The sequence below is a fragment of the Lygodium microphyllum genome, chromosome 18, assembly GCF_053477565.2.
Source record: "Lygodium microphyllum isolate KBCC chromosome 18, Lygodium_microphyllum_v1.1.10, whole genome shotgun sequence".
NCBI classification, from domain to species: domain Eukaryota; kingdom Viridiplantae; phylum Streptophyta; class Polypodiopsida; order Schizaeales; family Lygodiaceae; genus Lygodium; species Lygodium microphyllum.
This window is the reverse complement of record NC_141152.1, coordinates 53857324-53877185: the sequence shown is the minus strand read 5'-3', so window position 1 is coordinate 53877185 and position 19862 is coordinate 53857324. Positions and strand designations below refer to the sequence as shown.

The following is a 19862-nucleotide window of genomic DNA, read 5'->3' as shown; positions in this document are numbered from 1 at the left end:
TGACCCAAGTTATGCTTGGCAGTTTGGAAGGGTTGTAAATCCCTTAAGCAAGTGTTTTGATACATCCAGTTAAAATTCTGATTGTGCATGCAATGGGATTACGATGCCTTGAAGCAAGAGGTTGTACATTCAACTGTTTATTAATGTGGTTTTGGATGTTAACCCAAGTGGGGAATGTTTGATGATTTCATGGCCGGGTCTGAGATGACTAATTGCCATGGAAACGAAAGGAATGTTTTCCCTAGCGATTATTATTAAGCCGGTTGCTTCAGCTATGGTTGATTTCCTAAAGGAATAATTAAGGAAGGATGGTGCTAGCTACCCCCCGCGAGCTGCCAAACCCTAACCAAGGGGGTTATGAATCGGCGCCGAGAATGTGGACCGAACCCGCTGCGAGAGGTCTCTCTGTGGAAATCACTTGGCGTAGGAGGACCCTTGGGTGCCAGTGGGGGCTTTGGCCGTAAATCCCAATACCTCCGGGCCCTACACAAGTGTTCTACATAACTCGAGATGGGATCTCGAGGCCTTGATACTAGTTACAAGGTGGAATCTTGGTAGGATAAACCTTCAGGTTTTGTTGTTGGGAGACAGAAGGATTTTTCTACGGAGGCAAAAATGAACACTTAATTCTCCTCTATGGGTGGGAGACAAATATTAATCTGAAGATAAGTTAAGGAAGTGTTTGATCTTGTTTTATCTTGTCTTCATGTACGTGCCCTAAATTACGTAAAAGAACTTGTGACTAACGAGTTAATTAAGGAAGTTGCTTTTATGTGTTAAACATAACATGGTAGGTAATTAGATAACTAAAACAACCTCCCGAGGAAAGCGTGGTGGATGTGACCAATGGGTCTATCCTATGGAAGGGTGGTCTCGGTTAGCCAAGAGCTTCCCTCAAAGGAAATGATAATGAGAAATGTTAAGAAAAAGTCGGTCTATGACCTTAGACAGTGTTGATAGGAACCTGAATGTCAAGTCGATCCTAGTGGGAACGGCTGGATAAGTTCTGTTGCGGGGCAGACTCAAGAGACCCTAGTTGGTAAACCTTGTGTCATTCCTTGGGAGTGCCAGGCGGCGTCTGCTAGATATATCTCTGGATGAACTGCTAAGACGTATCCCAGGAGCGGGCTCATTACAATTGGTATTAGAGCAAAAGTTCATAATAATACATGATTTATTAATGTTCGGTTCATAGACATATCCTAAACAGAAATAACCTAAGTGGTATGGCTTGATTGTCAGGCACGTTCTACACCCACGAATGCTAGCATGCAAAAGAAAAAGTTCCTTCTCAAGCAAATTAAGCCACCCGAGTTTAATGGTAAGGGAAGGATTGTTCAAGCTAACGCTGAGATCTGGATTGAGTCCATGGAGGACTATTTTGAGGCAACGGAACTGCACCTGCCAACCAAGCCATGCTCGCCAAACTTAAGCTTATAGGCGAAGCGATACTTTGGTGGAAACAGTGGTGCATAGACCAAGCAATCTCGGAGGGGACAGTCACTTGGAATAAGCTTAAGGAAGTTGTACGAGGGATGCCTACCGCACACAAAAGATGAATGAATTCTATGACTGGAAGCAGCTAGGATTATCCCTTGAAGCATATTATTCAAAGTTTGTTTCACTCCTAAATTATGCATCCCCAATGGATATGACACAACAAGTGTCAAAGTTCTATGCTGGGTTGAATCCACCCATAAACACTCGATTGGAATCAATGCGCCCAACGGACTTGCAAGACACATTACTCCGAGTGAATCCAATCGTCCAAGAACTTAAATCAGGCAACTATGAAGAAGATGACTCACAGGATTAAGACAAGAGGTGCCACAAGTGCGGAGAGATAGGACACATCCGTAAGAGATGCCCCAACCGCCAATGTTTCCATTGCAATGAACTAGAACACATCCAAACAGATTGTCCTGAGTTGGACCCTAAGAATCAGGAACGTGCGGTCAAACGAACCTGTCTAAACTCCACTTTTGGCTCATATTATGAACCACATGATGATGAAGGCTTGGAGCGTGTTGTAACCTTTGAGGATGACTAGATATCCTAGGAAGATCCTCTTGAGGTAATAAGTCTTGTACTTGGAATAAATCCTATTGAGCCCTATGAGTTATGGCAAGTTGTTATTTTAAGAATTTGAGTAATCAGAGTTGCGCAACGAAAGCGTGATGGGTCCTAACCCACAGGTTTTAGAACCCAATGATAACTTGTTATCAATGAACCCTAAGCGCATTCGAGATGAGGACATCTCGATTCCTCTAAGGGGGAGAGGATGTAACATCCCCCCCCCCCCCCCCGTGTGCCCCATGCCTCCCCCCATAGAAACTCCCCCCCCCCCCCCCCCCCTTTTTGTTTTCAATTTTTTTTCCCTCTCCCTTCCCCCCCGACAGTAGGTCGGGGAGAGAGAGAGAGGAAGTGAAGTGGGGAAAGGGGGGCATGCAGCCCAGGTGGTGGTGGACAGCTATGCCCCCCCCCCCCCCCGGTTGATGTAGGCACCACCCCTGCCATCCAGCACCCCCCCCCCCCCCTCTTCAGCGACCCCTGTGATCGTGTGAAGAAGAGGAGAGTGAGTGAGAAAGAGAGAGAAGGAAGGAAAAGAAGAAGGGAAAGAAGAAGGAGAAGAAGAAGAGGAGGAGGAAGAAGAGGGAGAAGAGAAGGAGAAGAAAAGAAGAGAAGAGAAGAAGGAAGAGAAGAGGGAGAGAGAGAGAGAAGTGAAGTGAAGAAGAAGGGGTAGAAGGAGGGAAGAGATAGAAGAGGGAGAAGAGGGAGAGAAGAGAGAAGGAAAAGAAAAAGGAGAAGAAGAGGGAGAGAGAAGAAGAAGAAGAAGAAGAAGAAGAAGAAGAAGAGGAAAGAGGAAGAAGAGGGAGAGAAGAAGAGAAGGAGAAGATGAAGGGGTAAGGAGAGAGAGATGAGAGAAGGAAAAGAAAAAGGAGAAGAAGAGGGAAGAGAGAGAAGAGGGAGAGAAGGAGAGATAGAAGGGAGAAGAAGAAGAAGAAGAGGAGAGAGAGAGAAGAGAAGAAGAGGGAGAGAAGGAGAAGGAGAGAAGGAGAGGGAGAGAGAAGAGAAGAGGGAGAGGAAAAGCGAAGGAGAGAGAGAAGGGAAAGAGGAGAAGGAGAGAACAAGAGAACAAGAAGAAGGAGAGAGAGAGAGAGAGAGAGAAAGAGAGGGAGTGGGAGCTAGTGAGTAACTTCAAGGAGCCACGCTCAACCCTCCCCCCCCCCAACGAAGGACCCCCATCCAGCGATCTTTCCTACCGAACCTGTCGTCCTCAAATCCGTCAAGGTCCGGACTGTCCAATCTCCGCGAGCAATTGGCTCCCAAGAATAAAGTCGCGAGAAGCGTAGGTGCCAAAGCTACTGTTGGTACCAGTAATGCGGAAGAGGCAAGCGGAGTGATCAACATGACGAATACCCCTACGTTCATAAATCAAACCCAAGCTCTTTAAGCTTTGTAATTAATTACGTTTTATTTCTCGTGAAAGAAACGAAGTGGTTAGCTACGTGCATGGAACACGGACGAGTCTTAGGCGCTAGGTTGTATGCGCAAAATGATAGGGTATGGAGTTCGCATAAGTTTATATGCATGAAATGATAGCTTTTACACACATAAAATGATAAGGTTTTCACATTATTTCACATAAAATAATAGCTTTTAAACCAGTTCAGTGCATGAACAGTCATTTTGAAATCATGCTTCGTGATCATGACTAAAAGAAACACATGAAATGATAGACTCCAATGGATAGAAACTTAGACATTCATGAGATCTTGTGCATTAGGAATAAGTATAATTGCTTGCAAATTGTTTTATCGATCTTGCTGTGGACTATCGCAAATGTATATGCTCCTAGCCTAATTGAAGCCAGTGACCTAACCCTAAATGGATTGTTGACCCAAGTTATGCTTGGCGGTTTTGAAGGGTTGTAAATCCCTTGAGCAAGTGTTTGGTTGATTTCCTAAAGGAATAATTAAGGAATGATGGCGCTAGCTACCCCCCGCGAGCCACCAAACCCTAACCAAGGGGATTATGAATCTGCGCCGGGAATGTAGACCGAACCTGCCGTGAGAGATCTCTCCGTGGAAATCACTTGGCGTAGGAAGACGCTTGGGTGCCAGTGGAGGCTCTAGCTATAAATCCCAATGCCTTCGGGCCCTACACAAGTGTTCTATGTGACTCGAGATAGAATCTTGAGGCCTTGATACTAGTTACAAGGCGAAATCTTGGTAGGATAAACCTTCAGGTTTTGTTGCCGGGAGACAGAAGGATTTTTCTATAGAGGCAGAAATGAACACTTAATTCTCCTGTATGGGCGGGAGACAAACATTAATCTAAAGATAAGTTAAGGAAGTGTTTGATCTTGTTTTATCTTGTCTTCGTGTCTGTGTCCTAAATTACGTAAAGAAACCTGTGACTAACGAGTTAATTAAGGAAGTTGCTTTTATGTGTCAAACATAACGTGGTATGTAATTAGTAACTAAAACAACCCCTGAGGGGAGCGTGGTGGATGTGACCAATGGGTCTATCCTACGGAAGGGTGGTCTCGGTTAGCCGAGAGCTTCACTCAAAGGAAATGATAATGAGAAATGTTAGGAAAAAGTCGTGGTCTATGACCTTAGACAATGTTGACTAGGAACCCGGATGTCAAGTCGATCCTAGTGGGAATGGCCGGATAAGTTCCGTTGCGGGGCAGACTCGAGAGACCCTAGTTGGTAAACCCCGTGTCATTCCTTGGGAGTGTCGGGCGGCGTCTACTAGATATATCTCTCGATGGACTGCTAAGACATGTCCCGCAATCTGAGAAGCGGGCTCGTTACATTAACTTCCAATGTAGGTAATTTAGATTTTCACTAGAACACAAAGTGACCAAGAAAACCTATTTAGAACATAGCCTTATTGCTTTATAACATGAGAGGTAGGATTATCCATTTCTTGACCAAACCTAGCCATTTCTATCAACGCTTCAAATGTTATTCTCACCTAGTCCTTGATGGTTTGATATATTATGGTTTCTACTAGTTCCCTTACTAGATTTTTAATTATAGCATGAAGAGTAGGCTCCCAATTACTTATTGTCAAGGGATGGTGTAGCAATGGTAGACATGGTTTAACCCTTTCTATCTACCAACTACCCTTCTCTATAAGTCTTGGATCAACTTCTACCTTGTGGTTCCCTTAGCACCATTTTCTTGTTTCCTTTCAAGTTGTAACATTATTGGAGATTGCTCACATCATGTTACAAAGAATTTCTAGTAGGTCAAGGTGTGCTAGTTTAGTTGCAAGTAGGTCAAATCTTGTAATAATTGTGGAAGTGCCAATTTAGTTGCAAGTAGGTCAAATTTTACTTGTAATCATTGTGGAAGGTATCTACTCTAAATCTATGTAATTAGTAGTGTTAGTTGCTTAAAATGGTGGCATATATGCTCCTTGCAACTTAATTGGCATCCACGTTTCTTGTGCTTTCCTCCACATTAGTCTTGTTGGATTGGAATTGGTCCATTTTATATTTTTCTCTATCTTCTCACAACTTTAGGCTAATTTTGGAGATGTGACTACTGCAATTGGATGCTCAACTATAGTATTGTGATATTGGGTTGAAATCACATATATAAATGAGTTTGATTCTTCCATGATTCTTGTTGTGGCTACTTCTCTTTGATTTCCTCCATGATAATGAATTAGGACTCACCTAGGCAAGGCAGGTTGGGATCATGACACTATTAACAAAAATAGTCAAGGAATTTAAACACTAAGCTAGCACTTATTTTGTAGCAAGATCAACATCTTTCATTGGATATTATAGGCTAGGATAATGTGGGGCTTTGACATTGAGTGGACATGTAGGCTTACACAACATCCCATACTAGGAATCATTCAATTGTAGATCACACTCGTAAGCTTTGGAGTCTTCACTATTGTGAGGTAACTTGATGTAGGTCCTGTCAAAATCCCTTCCAATAGTTCATCAAATCTTGTTCTTCTATGATAATGCTCTCCTAGGTCTATCTAAGATGCATAGAATAACTTTACATCACATAGAAACAAGGTCTTTTAGAAAGAACTTGGATAATTCTACCATGATTTAGCCTTCAATAACATAAATGGCAAGATGGCTCCTTGAGACCTCAAAAAAGACATCTATGTAGGTACATTACTTACTTAGGTTAACAATTGCAAAAGAATTATTGTGTGATGGTTTGTAAATTAGCACAACTAACTTTAGCAACACTTAGTATCCAACTTGAAATTTGACTCCTACCCAAAAAAACAATGATTAGTGAGCTTCCCTTTTTTTGGGTATATCGATCTCACCAATCTAAAATTGTACTACAAAATATTACTAGAGGTATCACTTCACCACAAAATATCGCATGCCTCATCCAATCACTAAGCACATCAAATTTCATTTATATCAGTAGTAGATAACAACACAACTTTAGGTACATGTACAATAATGTAATGCAAACATTTAGTATTGAATCAATATCCGAACAAGACAAGAGACTGGCTTAGATTGTCAATTGTAGCCAAGGTCTCCCAAAGTGAGCTTGACCCTAGCAACTCTAAGGTGGATACCTTCTCCTTTTCCCATCACCATAACCACACCCCCACCCACAAATAGACTCCAGATAAGTTCATTTAACCCACAAATGCCTGTAAGAAATAGGTGATTTACATGCTATGTGATAACACTAAATAGGCATTCCAAAAGTTACTAAAGGCAAATCTTTTCTATACAAAGTATGAAGGATAAAGGAGGTGCCACATGAGGTTCACCACTCATGGTCCTATTCACCACTTGTGGTGGTATTCTACTATAGGCTACTCTTACCAATTCCATTAGTAGGGAATATGTCAAAGTTCAAGATGTCTCATATCATACAACTTGGAGCTATTTACAGCAATGAACAAAATATAATAAGCGCCTCAGAGAACAAGGAGACAACCACATCCTTTCTTTAAATCTTGGCATGAATGAACATACATTTTGTGAAGCACATAAATTGCTGCATTGAAGCTTTCTTCTTTACCTTCCACTATGGATAATATGAATGCTCCACTAGTGCAACCATTGATTAAATTAACAAGCATGCAAAAGGGTGTAGCACCAAGACTTCCCAGGAGGTCAACCATCCCAATACTGTTCTGGCCCAAGCACACTTAACTGCCGAATTCTAATGGGATCTGGTGTACTTGTGCTAGTATGACCACACCACAAATACAATAGAATTCCAAAGAGCTCTTGTACACGAACAAAGTAGGATGAGAGAGCTCAAGAGCGAAGTATGGCATGAAGAAATCTCTGGACAATTGATGCACCAACTTACAAGGATATACTTGTAGAACTATGCATCTTTCTAGACATTTTATGGTGGCATGGAAAGGGTTTTTAAATAGGAATGTGTTAACAAGTATGGGGAGCACATAGATCATCTAGTTATAAGAATGTGCCAATGGCCAAATTCAGACTGACCTGCACTTCTGGTTAAAAACATTGGTACACAAATTTGATGTGTCAAGCTTTGGAAATACAATAGAAACTGCTTCCTGAGCAGATCCACGAAAGAAGTCCATCTTGCAACACGTATCTCTTGGACAAGAGACTTAAGTTCAACTCAAAATGTGGGGTGCAAGATTTGAAGAGCATCATAAATGGTGAGAACTTTTGCTACGTACACCAACCAACCAACCACTCACGAAATAAAGCACATTGCATTCGCACATAGTTGATAGAATCATGATTCAATGAGCATCCATCCAACCCCATATAAACCAACCCTAACCTAAGTTCTCAACAAGAAGAATCTGAACCTCTGTACTGGGGTCAGTGACCAAGCAGAAGGATAAGTCAAAAGGAGGGAGCTGTTAAGCACAGCCAGGGGCCTTTCTTTTCTACAAGAGTAACCAATAGGTCAAGGTGCACCCCAGTGATTGGGCACACCTTAGAAAATATCCACTTTGGTAAGATAATCCATCGCTACAATGATGTACTTCGCCTGTGAGTACTGCATTACTGTTACAATATGCCCTGCTTTGGGATGGTGGACCGTGGAGTTGCCACAATTTCAACATTCCCAGGGTAGGATCACCATGCATTGGCTCCTTACCATAATTGAAAATGAGGTCTCATAACCTATGTGGATAACTCATAAAAATCCAAGCAGGAAGAGCATTGTCATACCATTTACAATATGCTAGGAACATGCAGTTCTTTATATTATTTGCTGCTGGAGGATCTAAATAGATTACCATTTCAGCTGATAAATAAACAAAACCGTCCAATCTCACAGCTCAAACTTGGAGCCTCAGAATGTGTACCCTTCAGTGCCAAGAGAGAGACTGTATTATCCACAATTCAAATCCAAGTCCTTTAAAATAAAGCAATCCTTATCCAAACCGCATGCTCTTTGTGGGCACTCATCAAAGCACAGGACCCAATCATCTGTACATGCCCTTTCAGAAAGGGTTCTAACTTCTCCAAAGCAGCAACTGCCACTCATGTTAAATGACAAAAATAGAGCCTGGTCATCTCAACTTCACCGTCTTAACTTGTCCGCTGCTTTTTTCTCCTCAAAGAAGGGACAGCCCGTAGCCCAAACCCAGCCCCTTCATTGAATGAAACACCCCCACCAGCTGTAGATATACCTGGACAGCTAAAACCTGCATTCTCAGGATTAGGAGCAGTAGCTCCTTCAGACAAACCAGTGGAAGCTGCAGACGCTTTCGGACTGCTGAAACCTGCATTGTCAAGGTTCCCACCAGGTGCTGCTGCTGACAACATAGTAGATCGGTTGTCATCACAGTCAACCACCCCCATAATTTTGTCGACCTGCTCTTCACCATCCTCATTGATACAAAAACCACCACCCATCATCAAGTAATCTGGATCCACATCCTGTCCCTGTATATCAGAAGAATGATTGGTTGAAACACCTGCTTTCATGCCTGAGACACAGTCTCCATCCCTGACATCATCAGACTCATTCCATGTCTGGCACACATTCTCATCAGGATATTGATTTGGTCCACTTGTCAAGTCACCAGACTTCTTCCTGATCGTACACTTTGCAGCCCTACTGCCTTCTTGGGAACTTGTGTCACTTTGATCTTCTTCAAAGTCTGAAAACGTGACAGAGGGTTTTGTAGAAAGACGAGTGGACTGCATAAATGGGCAAAGTCAGAGATTAGAATTTAAGTTGCGATGATGCACCCACCCGAACAACAGATGATAGCCATTCTAACTCTCACACAACATTTCAGATGATAGCCATTCTAACTCTCACACAACAGTTGACAACTGCTATTATCATTGACGTTGGAATCACAACATGCATGCAAATGTTGCCCTAGCTTAAAAGCGAAACAAGCATAACTTCATGAAATGCAAAGGTGCATAAATAATTTGACAAAAGGTCAACCAGCCCCTCATGCTTTTTCTTACACAAAAAACTTGATCAAAATGCACACGTAGGGGCTAAAATGGCCATAGGTGAGGTGTTGTTCTCGCCAGGAAGGCAGAAGCACAGTTCCAGGAGTTCCATGAAACCCGGAAATAGTTCTCCCTACTTCCCCATCTGGCTCAGGCAAAAATGCATGCTTTTTGGGTTAGTTTGCAACCAGTCCCCTCTAAGAGGTGAACGTAGAATCAAAAGCCTCACCCGCCGTAGTTGATCAGCACGAACACCACCTGCCTTCATGCTTTCCCTTACATGTATTTCTTGTTCATCAGAACTGACATCTGTGGAGGAAACTTGTCTGCAGACTTGACTTACACCTCTAGCTTTTCCTCTTCCTCTGCCTCTACCTCTGCCTCTCCCTCTGCTTCTTCCTCTTCCTCCCCCTCTCCCTTTTGTGAAGGTATCCAAAGTTTCAGAGTCAACATCCTTTGCTTGCCCTCTTTTTGACCTAGTAGCTGCAATTTCAGATGACTCATCTAGTTGTTCAGATCCTCTATTAGACTCTGAATTATCAGCATTCTGAGGCTCTCTCTTCCTCGGCTTCTTTAATGGAGAAGATTCACCAGGCTCTGCCTCCCTTGGCTTGCTGGAGAGGGTTGAGTCACCAGCCTCTTGAGGAAAATCCATCATCTCTGAAGATCTGTGGCCAGTGATGCGAGTTACAGCTTTCTGAATCCTCTTGCTTCTAATTTTAGCAAAACGTTCATTAAAACTGTAGAAAGCTTCAAGGCGTAATTGTGTCTGCACAAAAAGCACAGACAGTTAATCCCCAGAATGTAAGGGTAAGACTGAAAATTGATGAAGCTTCTCATATAATGCTAACCTCATGCCGGTCATACTCCTTTAGGACAGGAAGTAAAAGTTCATCCGCTTTGATTTTGTTCCAGCCAAACCGTTCAAAACACAGACTGAAAAAACATGTTGCTTGAGAATGTGCATACATGAGCTTCACAAAGCAAACAAACTGATTTGAAGTACAACAGCCAGATGATTTAGAAAAGCCCCTCCTGATTGCCCCCAAACAACAAATATAAAACAGGAAAGAAAAAAGGCCATTACAATCTAAAACAAAATAATTGAAGACTTTGAGGATTCTCTGAGCATGTCAAATTTAAGCATTTCGATACCAAATTTGGCAATGCCCAATTTCTTTCTTTCCCATGTATAGTTTTTAATCCAAAATAACAGTCATAACTTCCAAGTTAATGTTACTGGATTTTACTCCCCTCAAAATTCTGGACCTTTTCTTAGTCTTGGATGTTTAGCAACAGATTACAGAGCAATGACACAGAATCAAGCTTTTATTCTTATCTGTAGCCAGAAAAGCTTACCCACGAAGAGCCTCTAAGTCTGGTCTCCCCCATGAAAAAGATTCTTTAGATCTGTCCACTTGAGGTAGTTTGTAAGCACTGATAACCAATGGATTAGGAAAAGAATCCGGTGCATTCCAGTTCTTACTCACTGCACGCTAAGGTAAGAACACCACATTACTTGAAATTAGTTCGCAATGAATGTCACTCAAAAGGTCAGTAAAGTTCCATTCAAGCACTTTATGGCTCAAAGATGATAAGCTTTAGATCACAAGCTTAATGAATCTGAAGAGCAATCTAATGACTGCAGAAATGCAGATGCAAGACTGTAACATTGTGGCTTCTTTTAGTAACAGAGACAAACAATCCTTACAAAATTTAAGCTATATTATTCATACCCCGATCTATGCCGGCCTACCTTGCCTATTTCACCTAGTCTAAGTTAAAGCGCACTGAGATTGATGACTCACATGCTTGTCCATGAAAACTTGCTGTTGGTGGTTGTAATTTGCTGATTCTAGCTTCTGATCATTTGCACCTTCCACTTCCGCCACCCCATTCTCCAAACAGACATCATTTTCACCACCGTTCTCATCATTTCTTTTCTTTTTTCTTTGCTTCTTGGATCCAGCTTTCTGAAGTATTGTCAGATCAGGTGCATCAAGCCACTCTTTGAGCTTCTGCAGATCAGTTTCTCCTGGGAATGCGTTCACCACCTCAATCGCATTCACAATGCCAATGCCACTACCCAACACAAAATTTAAAATAGACTCAGTATGCACACATATACACAAAATCCAGACCTTTCACTGCTACTGATCAAGTATATCTGTTTCCATCTAGTCAGCAGCAATTAAGAGAACCAGCTACTGAGCCCTTCTTGATGGAGAGCTAGCATAAATGAAAGGTGGGATGTTTCTCAGACCTGATGCCTTCAGTATAATCACTTCCAAGGAGTAAAGCCATGTGAATTAATTTCTCTTGATCCAAACCAAGCTCAGTTTCAATGTCCTGTAAATGAAATTCATAATAACTTATTAGCTTTTCACTTATCCACACATCTACGTCGATTGCAGGGCAAGAATGTCATAGGAAGAATGCAAACAAACAACCTTCATATAGTATGTCTCAACATACTTGCGATCATCAAATATATTTTTGAAAACATTCCTTCCCCCAAAAAGGAAAACATCACAGTCATCTGTCACCACACCATCAACCAGGCCAACAGAATCCATGAAAGCACATTGAGCCTCTGCTTCCATTGGAGCAATAATATATGGCAAGCCGAACATTTGAAGCAGTTCCTGAATACAAATACAAAGTTTCAAAATAACATTAACTCTTTAACACTTGGATTGGAAAATGCAGACCAAAAATAATCTTTCAAACGGAACTGCATCATAAACACCACCAGCCCATGGCATTTTTCAATCCAATAACCGTCATGTGCACATGATGCACAATCAGATCAAAAAGTGTCCAGTTCTAAGCTCAAAACTAACATTTGGAGGGTTTACCAAAGATAAAAACTGAGTTATCTGCACTCAGAAATACATACGCTTGTATGTGGCCTTCATACAATTCCTGTTATTTGTACCTACACTTTTAGAACCTTGAAACCTTTACCCAAAGGACAAAACCGCTCAAATATAAAGCTTGATAACAGTAAGGGAAGCTACGAGTAGCTGAGCAGCCACAGGAGAAGCCAATTTTAGCCCTCTCTTTTGGTCCCATGAGTGAATACTATGTTTTAGCCCTCTCTTTTGGTTCCATGAGTGAATACTATGTATGAGGTTACCCTTCCTGGGCCTAATAGGAGTTATGCAGCTCAGAATGATTGCCAGGGTTGACGAACTCACCTTTACTGACAACAAAGAGTTTGTTGAAATGATTTGCCCATTCAAAGATGGGCCCCTGAAGAAGATGTACGAAAATTTCAACAAGCAAGTCAACTAGAGCATGTGTACAACAGATCTTCAAGCACATTGCAATTGGTGTGACCTAGAACAAACCTTGTAGAACTTAGAAGATGAGAGCACAGATATTGCTCAGAACAAGTGGCTATCTTCAGCCAGCCAGCTGATTAGAAGATCGGTCAGGTTGGCCAGGGAACAAGGAGACAAAGAAAGCAGCGAGCACAAGAGATGGCACGATCAGCCCAAAAGCTTCATTAACCCACTGTTTTATTAAACAACAAGAATTTCTTGAACATTTGGCATTTCATGAAGTAAGTTTCTTTCTTTTCTTTTCCTTTTTTTTTGTTGTGATTGTTTGTTTTCATTTTTTTGTTCTTGTTTTTCTTTTGGGCCTAAGGGGGTGGTGGTGTGTGTCATGGAGATATGAAATTTTGGATGCTTTAATCTTGCCAATAACATTTCATTAAGTTAATCAAATGTGCAAGGTTGTTTAGCACATGTGATGCACATGGCAGTTATTTCATGGCAATGAGCCAAGGACCCCAAAGATGCAATGGGTGCCAAAGGCAAAAGTTGTAGTAAGTTATGTCTCACAAGTGCTAGGTGGTGCCTGGTGTCTGATTTTGGCCTAGACCAATTTATTGGCCACTAATATCAGTGGTAACATTAGAGACTAAGCATTAATTAATTAATTACTGCCAGTCTAAAGGCTAATAACTACTCAAGGATACTTGGAAGACAAATTAATAATTAATTCCACTAGCCAATAATCAAATTAATAATTAATTCCACTAGTCACTAAAAACATTTGTTTGGAGGCTTACTGCTCAATTTTGACAGTAACAGACATTTGGATTAGCAGAGGTGATCAAAGGATATCAATTGTACTCATTCTATTTGCAATATAAGATAAAGAAATACTACAAGGGGCAATGGTTTTGGGGCCAATTGGATGTCCAATGTCCAAGATTAAAGGGATAAAATGTGCATTTATGTGAATTTTACACTTGCTCTAATTAGTGATTAATCAAGTTATTTACCACCCTATCCGAGAAGGAAGGCTGGTTATAATGTGGGTGGTGTAAGTTAATAATAGGCAAACACAGAGAAAGTAGGATAATGATTTACAACTTAAAAGTTACCACCGAAGGTGAAAAGACTTGGCCAATAACTACACCCTATTCACAAGATACTGGGGCTACAAAGACACATTATTTTACTATTTTAAAAATGATACTCACCACAACACAACTCGTGATCAAATTGCCTTTCAAGCAATTATCAGCACCAAACAGCAACATTTAAGCATAAGTTGTACAAAGACATTGAAAGCTAGATGTAAAAATAAGGGGGTTGTATCTGGTACCTGACATTCAGAGAACATCTCCCCAGTTACAGACTCTGCATTTCGCTCATTTTTCCGCTGAGAGGCACGCAGTTCCATCTCCTCTTGGAACAACAGATCCCTTTCATCCTGGAGGTCGGCTTGCAGGACCTCTTGTTCAGCTTCCATTTCTGCCTGCAGCTCTGCTTGCTGACGTGAAAGCTCCTCCCTCTCTGTCAATAAATCTACTTCTCTCTTTACAAAAGCCTCCCTTTCTTTCCTAAGATCAAGCTCCTCTGCTTCCTTGAGTAAAGCTTCCTGAAAACTATCCTGCTCAAGAAACTCAGTACTATGGTTTACAGAAATTGCTGTAGGCTCATCAGGCCTTTGAGGATACTGTTCTATTACTGCAGACGGACCAGATGCATCCTCTCGGTTTACAGAAATAGCAGCAGGCTCATCAGATCTTTCAGGATGCTGTTCTGTTACTGCAGACAGAGCAGATGCATCCCCTTGGGATACTTTCTCATTACCTGAGCATGTCACCATGCTTAAATCCTGTGCAATGGTAATGGTTTGTTTAGTCAAACCCTTACCAGCAGGACTGAGTTGCTCCCCCATGGTTGCATCACCGAAAACCTTATCCTCCTCCACTTGTGCCATTTGCACAGTAAAAGAACTCTGACAAGATTGTTTGTGGTGAAAGTAGTGTTCATCAGCTGACCCATCTGAAATTGAACTTTTGTTTACTTGCTCAAAACTAACATCAACATCCTCAATCCCATGCCTGATTAGCACATCTCCTGTAATCTGTCTGCCATTGATCATGTTACTTGGCTGTTGGGAAACAGGGGATGATTTTGTATCACGAACAGTAATCATGAATTCACTGAACACCCTACTATCCCTAGCTATAACATTTCCTATGGATGGACCAGTATCAGAGCTGCTGTTTAACAAGGCTTTATTTTTAACCCGGTTGACACTACAATCAGCCTTCTCACAGTCACTGCTTGCCTGGAAGCAGACAGCTGTTGGACTATTGTCAATCATTCTTTGAACACTCTGGTCGGACACAGGAATGATCTCTCCCTCCTGAGTAGGGGCATGTTGTTCTCTGACAGGATTTTGTTCACCACTGATTGTGGCTGAGCTAGAACGAAAGGTTTCAATATGAGATGTACTATCCAATAGAGCCTGCTGGCTGCTCCTTGTTGACCAACCAAGCATTTTTTCCTCACCAATGATGTCTTTGCCCTTCCTATCTCGTTCACGAGCTATGAAGGCTTCATCAGCATTAGTTGCAAGCAAAGCAGTGGCAGTTTTCTCCGAAACAGCTTGAACTCCACCACTTTTGTCTGTTGCTTCTCTAATTAACAATTTCGATGAGCCAACAGCTCCAAAATCTTCCAAGCTTCGGCGTATGGCTTCCTCCAGCTCTGCTTCCTCAATTTCCTTTATTGTACTACCAATTATCTCCTCACTCTCCACACAAATATTCACTTCATTCAAAGTGACAGCTTCACTTTCATCCTCCCACTCTACATCACTACCTCCTTTATCCGTTGCAGCTGCAGCTTGTCCATCCTCCTGATTAACCTCAGTGCCTTTGCAACTGACAACAGTAGCCTCATCTTCCCATTCTATATCACCATCCTCACCACCACCATTTGCATCCAACTCAGTGTCACTGTAGAACTTTGGTAGATCAATACCTTCTGATAACAAATCACCTTGATCAATCTCAATGCTTATGGGCACACCTTGATTTAGCAGAGTTTCACCCAGACCAGTGAGATCAATTTGCTCAGTTGTCAGCATTGTCTTGCTTGAGCTTCTTTCTGATAAATCAACCTCATTATTTCGATCATTTTGACTAACACCCGTTATTGGCTCATTCTGTTGATCATCCTGTCGAACGCCTGTTTTCAGCTCAGTACTTTGTGTACTTGCCATTTGTTCTGGCTGATAAGATGTTGAAAAAATGTATTCCCGATCTGCCTCAGATGCTATCCGTGCACTAGGTATCCCACCAATACCCTTACCAGCAGCCGCTTTTTGCACTTCATTGATATCACGCCTAAAAGCTACAGTCTTCAAGTATGCTTGAATCTGCAACTGAGAAAAATTTGATGGATTCTGTAGAATCCAAAACAAAAACATCACAATTTGCAAATGTGCCTTGGTAGCAAAAAAGAAATCAGAAGTAAATTAACTGAACCTTTGCCACTTTTTGAAACTTTTTCCTATTTTCTGCCACCTGCTGCTCTCGCATCTACAACACAAAGTTTTAGGTCACTAAAGATATTGCCAGGGAAAGAAGCACCACCACCAGGTCTCACTCAACACAAATTCCCAGATATTACCTGAACAAGAAGATTAAGCTGCATGGAAGGAGGTAAGGATGCAAGTACAGCAGGATCCACATGCCCTTGTGCAGCAGGCTGCACAAGAAATGTCCAGAGAAGCAGTTGGCCCTCAAATGAGTATGAAACATAAATATAGTACATATTAGAAACAGCAATAAACATCAACAAGATTAACAAATAGCTCACAAGTATAATATGCTCATCATCTTCATCACCACTTTCATCACTTGGAATGACATCAATGTGATCTGATGTCTCAACTTGCCCTTCTCCTTCCTCTGCTTCTGATGCCAGGGGAACTGCAGACCTGACATATAAATCATCTCACTTTACTTGACCTTGAATATCAATGATACTGCTGCACTCCGATGTTTAAAGAATAAAGCCAGCAACCCTTTAATGTTATATTTGTTATTTAATTATTCACACTTCACTATTCACAAAAGACCATTTCTATGATACTAGACATGTATTTATATGCTGGCCAACAAGCTGGGTTCTAGCACTTCTCCAATCAAAAGGTAGTAGCTGATCAACCAGATTTAGCTGAAGAAACTTTGAACAGGGAAACTTACATGCTTTCAGTGGTTTTGATAGCCTCATTAATTTCAGCCCTGATTTGCTGCACAGAAGTGTCTTCTTTGTTCCCATAATTTACAGGAGACACAGCTGAAGTTTGTTGTGCATCAAAACGGAGATCCCCAGTACTTCCATCCAAACTTTTCCTTTTCAGGTTTTTTTGTCTATCTCGTTTCTCCAGCTGGGATAATCCAATATTTTGTGCTATTTCTTCAAGCTTTCTGGTTCTCAGCTGTCCAGCACCATCAAGCATAATCGAAAATTAACCCCTTGTTTGAAAAGAGTACAAGCTCAATTTGTTTGTCCTGAAGCTGCCGAAATGTCTGCAAATTTTCACCCAATTTCCAAGCATAACTTTCAGCTAGATAGCTTTCAAATGCTATTGTGATCAAAAAATAGGATTATTTCACATATTGCAATAGACAACAACAGTCACAAAAAGAGCGTTCATTAACTGCTCTCAACTACATCAATGTTATCTGTAATGATGGCATGTGGTAAGCAACCTAACAGCAACTAGATTGGAGTTAGTGTATATTCTGCATTAGAGCTTGCTTGCTTCTCTACTCCTGTTCATTCAGAAAACAACTTCCAGCAGACATGCTTACATGATTCAGTAAAAGCTTTTCAGCCGTTTTTCTGATTTTTGCCTGAGCTCGCTCTCTTTGCCTGCGCCTTGCAATGACAGTCCTCCTCTTTAGAGCTGGTGTGGCACCATCAAAGACAAAGACAGGCTTAGCTCTCAAGTACAGCAGCTTGCATATGCGCCTGAAGAAACCCAGCAGGTGAGCATTCCTTATCATGTCCCCTTTCTCATCTCTCATTGCTTTCATGAACTGGACAAGCCAAATGCTGGCATCTGCTCATCACAACATGAAACAAGATCAGTTGGGAAAACCCACAATTTGCAAAGAGAGAGAACAAAAAGGGTGTCTTTCTATTGCAGCGCATGGTGGGCATACATCCCATGTTAAAAACAGGCATCTTCTATTGCAGAGCATGATAAGCATATCATCCCATATTAAAATCGGTATCTTTCTATTGCAGAGCATGGTGGGCATGTCATCTCATATCAGTAAAGAATGCAATGGGAGCATAATCATGAACTGTTTAATATACAACTTTAGAGTCCAGGAACATAATAATGAACTGTTTAATTTAAAAAAATTTAAATGCAGGAACATAATAGAGAACTATTCAACAAAAATGTTTATAATGTAGGAAGTAATCATGAACTGTTTAACATAAAACTTTAAGATGCTTGTGCAGGAAAAAAAAGGATCAAGATTCAAGATGTTCTCTTTTCTATACCAGTTCGTTAGGGAGTTTAAAAATGTTCTTTCAAAGGAATGGGAAAAGAAGTCAGCACAGAAATAAACAGAGCATTAACAGATGAAATTTGTCTTTTGTTGGCATTACAAACCAAACACAAATAAACAGAGCAATAAACAGGAATAAACGAAATTCGCCTTTTCCTAGTTATTCGTATTGGCACCGAGATAAACAGAGCTTGAATGATTAAGCATGACTGCCGTAAATGAATGGGTAAAACTCCTGTTCTGAAAGGCAGAATCAGATGCGAAAATAGCATTTAGATGCACTCGTTACAGAAAGGAAATCTGTTTTGTTTTGGCGCAGGAACAAACAGAGATTGAAGAAATACTGCGCAAATTTTGTGTGTGTGTGTGTGTGTGTGTGTGTGGATTATTACCGATTGCGAGCTTTTTGCCTCCCAAGGCTTCCACGGAGACACGGCGACCCACGGGAGCAAGAAGCTCCCAGAGACCATGGACGCCCATGAGGACGCAACAGCAGAAGAAGAAGAATGCAACGCAGAAGAAGACCCACAAATCGATCGATCGAACAAGAAAGAATGAATGATAGTATGACCAAAGCCTCTGTGCTAGCTTGCTGCTGTATGATAGAAATCCTATCCTACTAGTATTCCAATAGAATGGCCACAAAGTTTAATTAAAGGCTCTCTTGCCCTGCCATGTGACACTTACCATCACAAAATCCGCTAGGCCTAGTACAATATTTGGCCTGGTACAATACTAGTACAATATTATAAATATAAATTTCTACCCAGCAGCATTTAGCACAGACTTTAAAGCATTTCCATAGGTTGTACTAGGCGCTCCGCACCTAGACTCAGCCTGGCGCTTCGCGCTGGGGCGGGCACGATTTTTGCGGGCGGGGGCGGGGGCGGGGGCGGGGGCGGGGGCGGGGGCGGGTGCTGGACGCGTGGCACCTGCCCCTGCGTTCTCTTTTTTCTTGTGGGGGAGGTGGGGGGCTGCCATGTGGCACTCGCCCCCCACCTCTCGTTAACTAGTAGTAAAGATAAGAAGCCAAGCTCAATTCATGCGCAAAGGAACACTATCTCGCTTCACAGTTGTAAAGCTGGGTGCAAGGGAAGCGAAGTTGCCGTGTGGCTTCCCTGTCACACAACAATAACTTTGCTATCTTTGAGTGTAAAAAAATCGCATGCTTCGCTATCACATGCTAGCCTACACAATACTATAACATGTGTACATATGCACAACCATAACATATATATATATTTCTCTTTTGCATCCTTGCTCACTATTTTCTCTCTTTTTTGAATCTCTCTCACTATTTTTTGCCGCTCTCTCTCTCCCTACCCTTTTTTGCCTCACCCTTTTTACACTTCTCCTCTCTCTTTTTACACACAAATACACACACACTAAAATAAGGCTTTTCCAAATGGAGCCAACCAGAATGAAGATTTTTTCCGTTTTAATGATTTATTTTTATATTCAATAATAATAATATGCACAAGTGAAACAGAGCCTGAAACCATAGTTTGTTTTGGAGACTACACTAAGAACTTTGTACCACAAAGTTAAGTATACAGCATTCTAAAATTAATTACAAAC

At 41.5% G+C, this 19862-nt stretch overlaps 1 protein-coding gene and 1 pseudogene across 2 annotated transcripts; both read right to left on the bottom strand.

Annotated features, from left to right (window-relative positions):
* Nucleotides 1–7103: 7103 nt before the first annotated feature.
* LOC148020897 (5S ribosomal RNA) lies at nt 7104–7222 on the bottom strand (annotated as a pseudogene).
* Nucleotides 7223–7700: 478 nt separating this feature from the next.
* On the bottom strand, nt 7701–18907 carry UVH3 (5'-3' exonuclease family protein). 2 transcript variants are annotated; one of them, XM_087698705.1, is made up of 14 exons: nt 18677–18907; nt 17574–17824; nt 16962–17197; nt 16573–16693; nt 16384–16461; nt 16239–16292; nt 14060–16156; nt 11887–12081; nt 11700–11785; nt 11245–11518; nt 10796–10932; nt 10288–10372; nt 9666–10205; nt 7701–9166 (listed from the first exon to the last, which is right to left on the bottom strand). In XM_087698705.1, exons 1-14 carry the CDS (start codon nt 18762–18764, stop codon nt 8552–8554), a joined length of 4857 nt encoding a protein of 1618 aa, XP_087554831.1. In that variant the 5' UTR covers nt 18765–18907; the 3' UTR covers nt 7701–8551. The 2 variants fall into 2 exon arrangements, with proteins under 2 accessions (XP_087554831.1, XP_087554832.1); XM_087698706.1 differs by lacking the exon at nt 18677–18907 and having other exon boundaries at nt 16962–17288; nt 17574–17714.
* Between the last annotated feature and the right edge of the window lie 955 nt (nt 18908–19862).

Bases quoted from the DNA above. Each gene is read 5' to 3' on its own strand.
- UVH3 (XM_087698705.1), bottom strand. From the start codon at position 18,764: ATGGGCGTCCATGGTCTCTGGGAGCTTCTTGCTCCCGTGGGTCGCCGT. The intron at 10,933-11,244 runs GTGAGTCATCAA...TTCTTACCTTAG, and splicing joins AAGTTTTCATGGACAAGCAT to CGTGCAGTGAGTAAGAACTG. The intron at 10,373-10,795 runs GTAAGCTTTTCT...ATGTTTTTTCAG, and splicing joins GACTTAGAGGCTCTTCGTGG to TCTGTGTTTTGAACGGTTTG.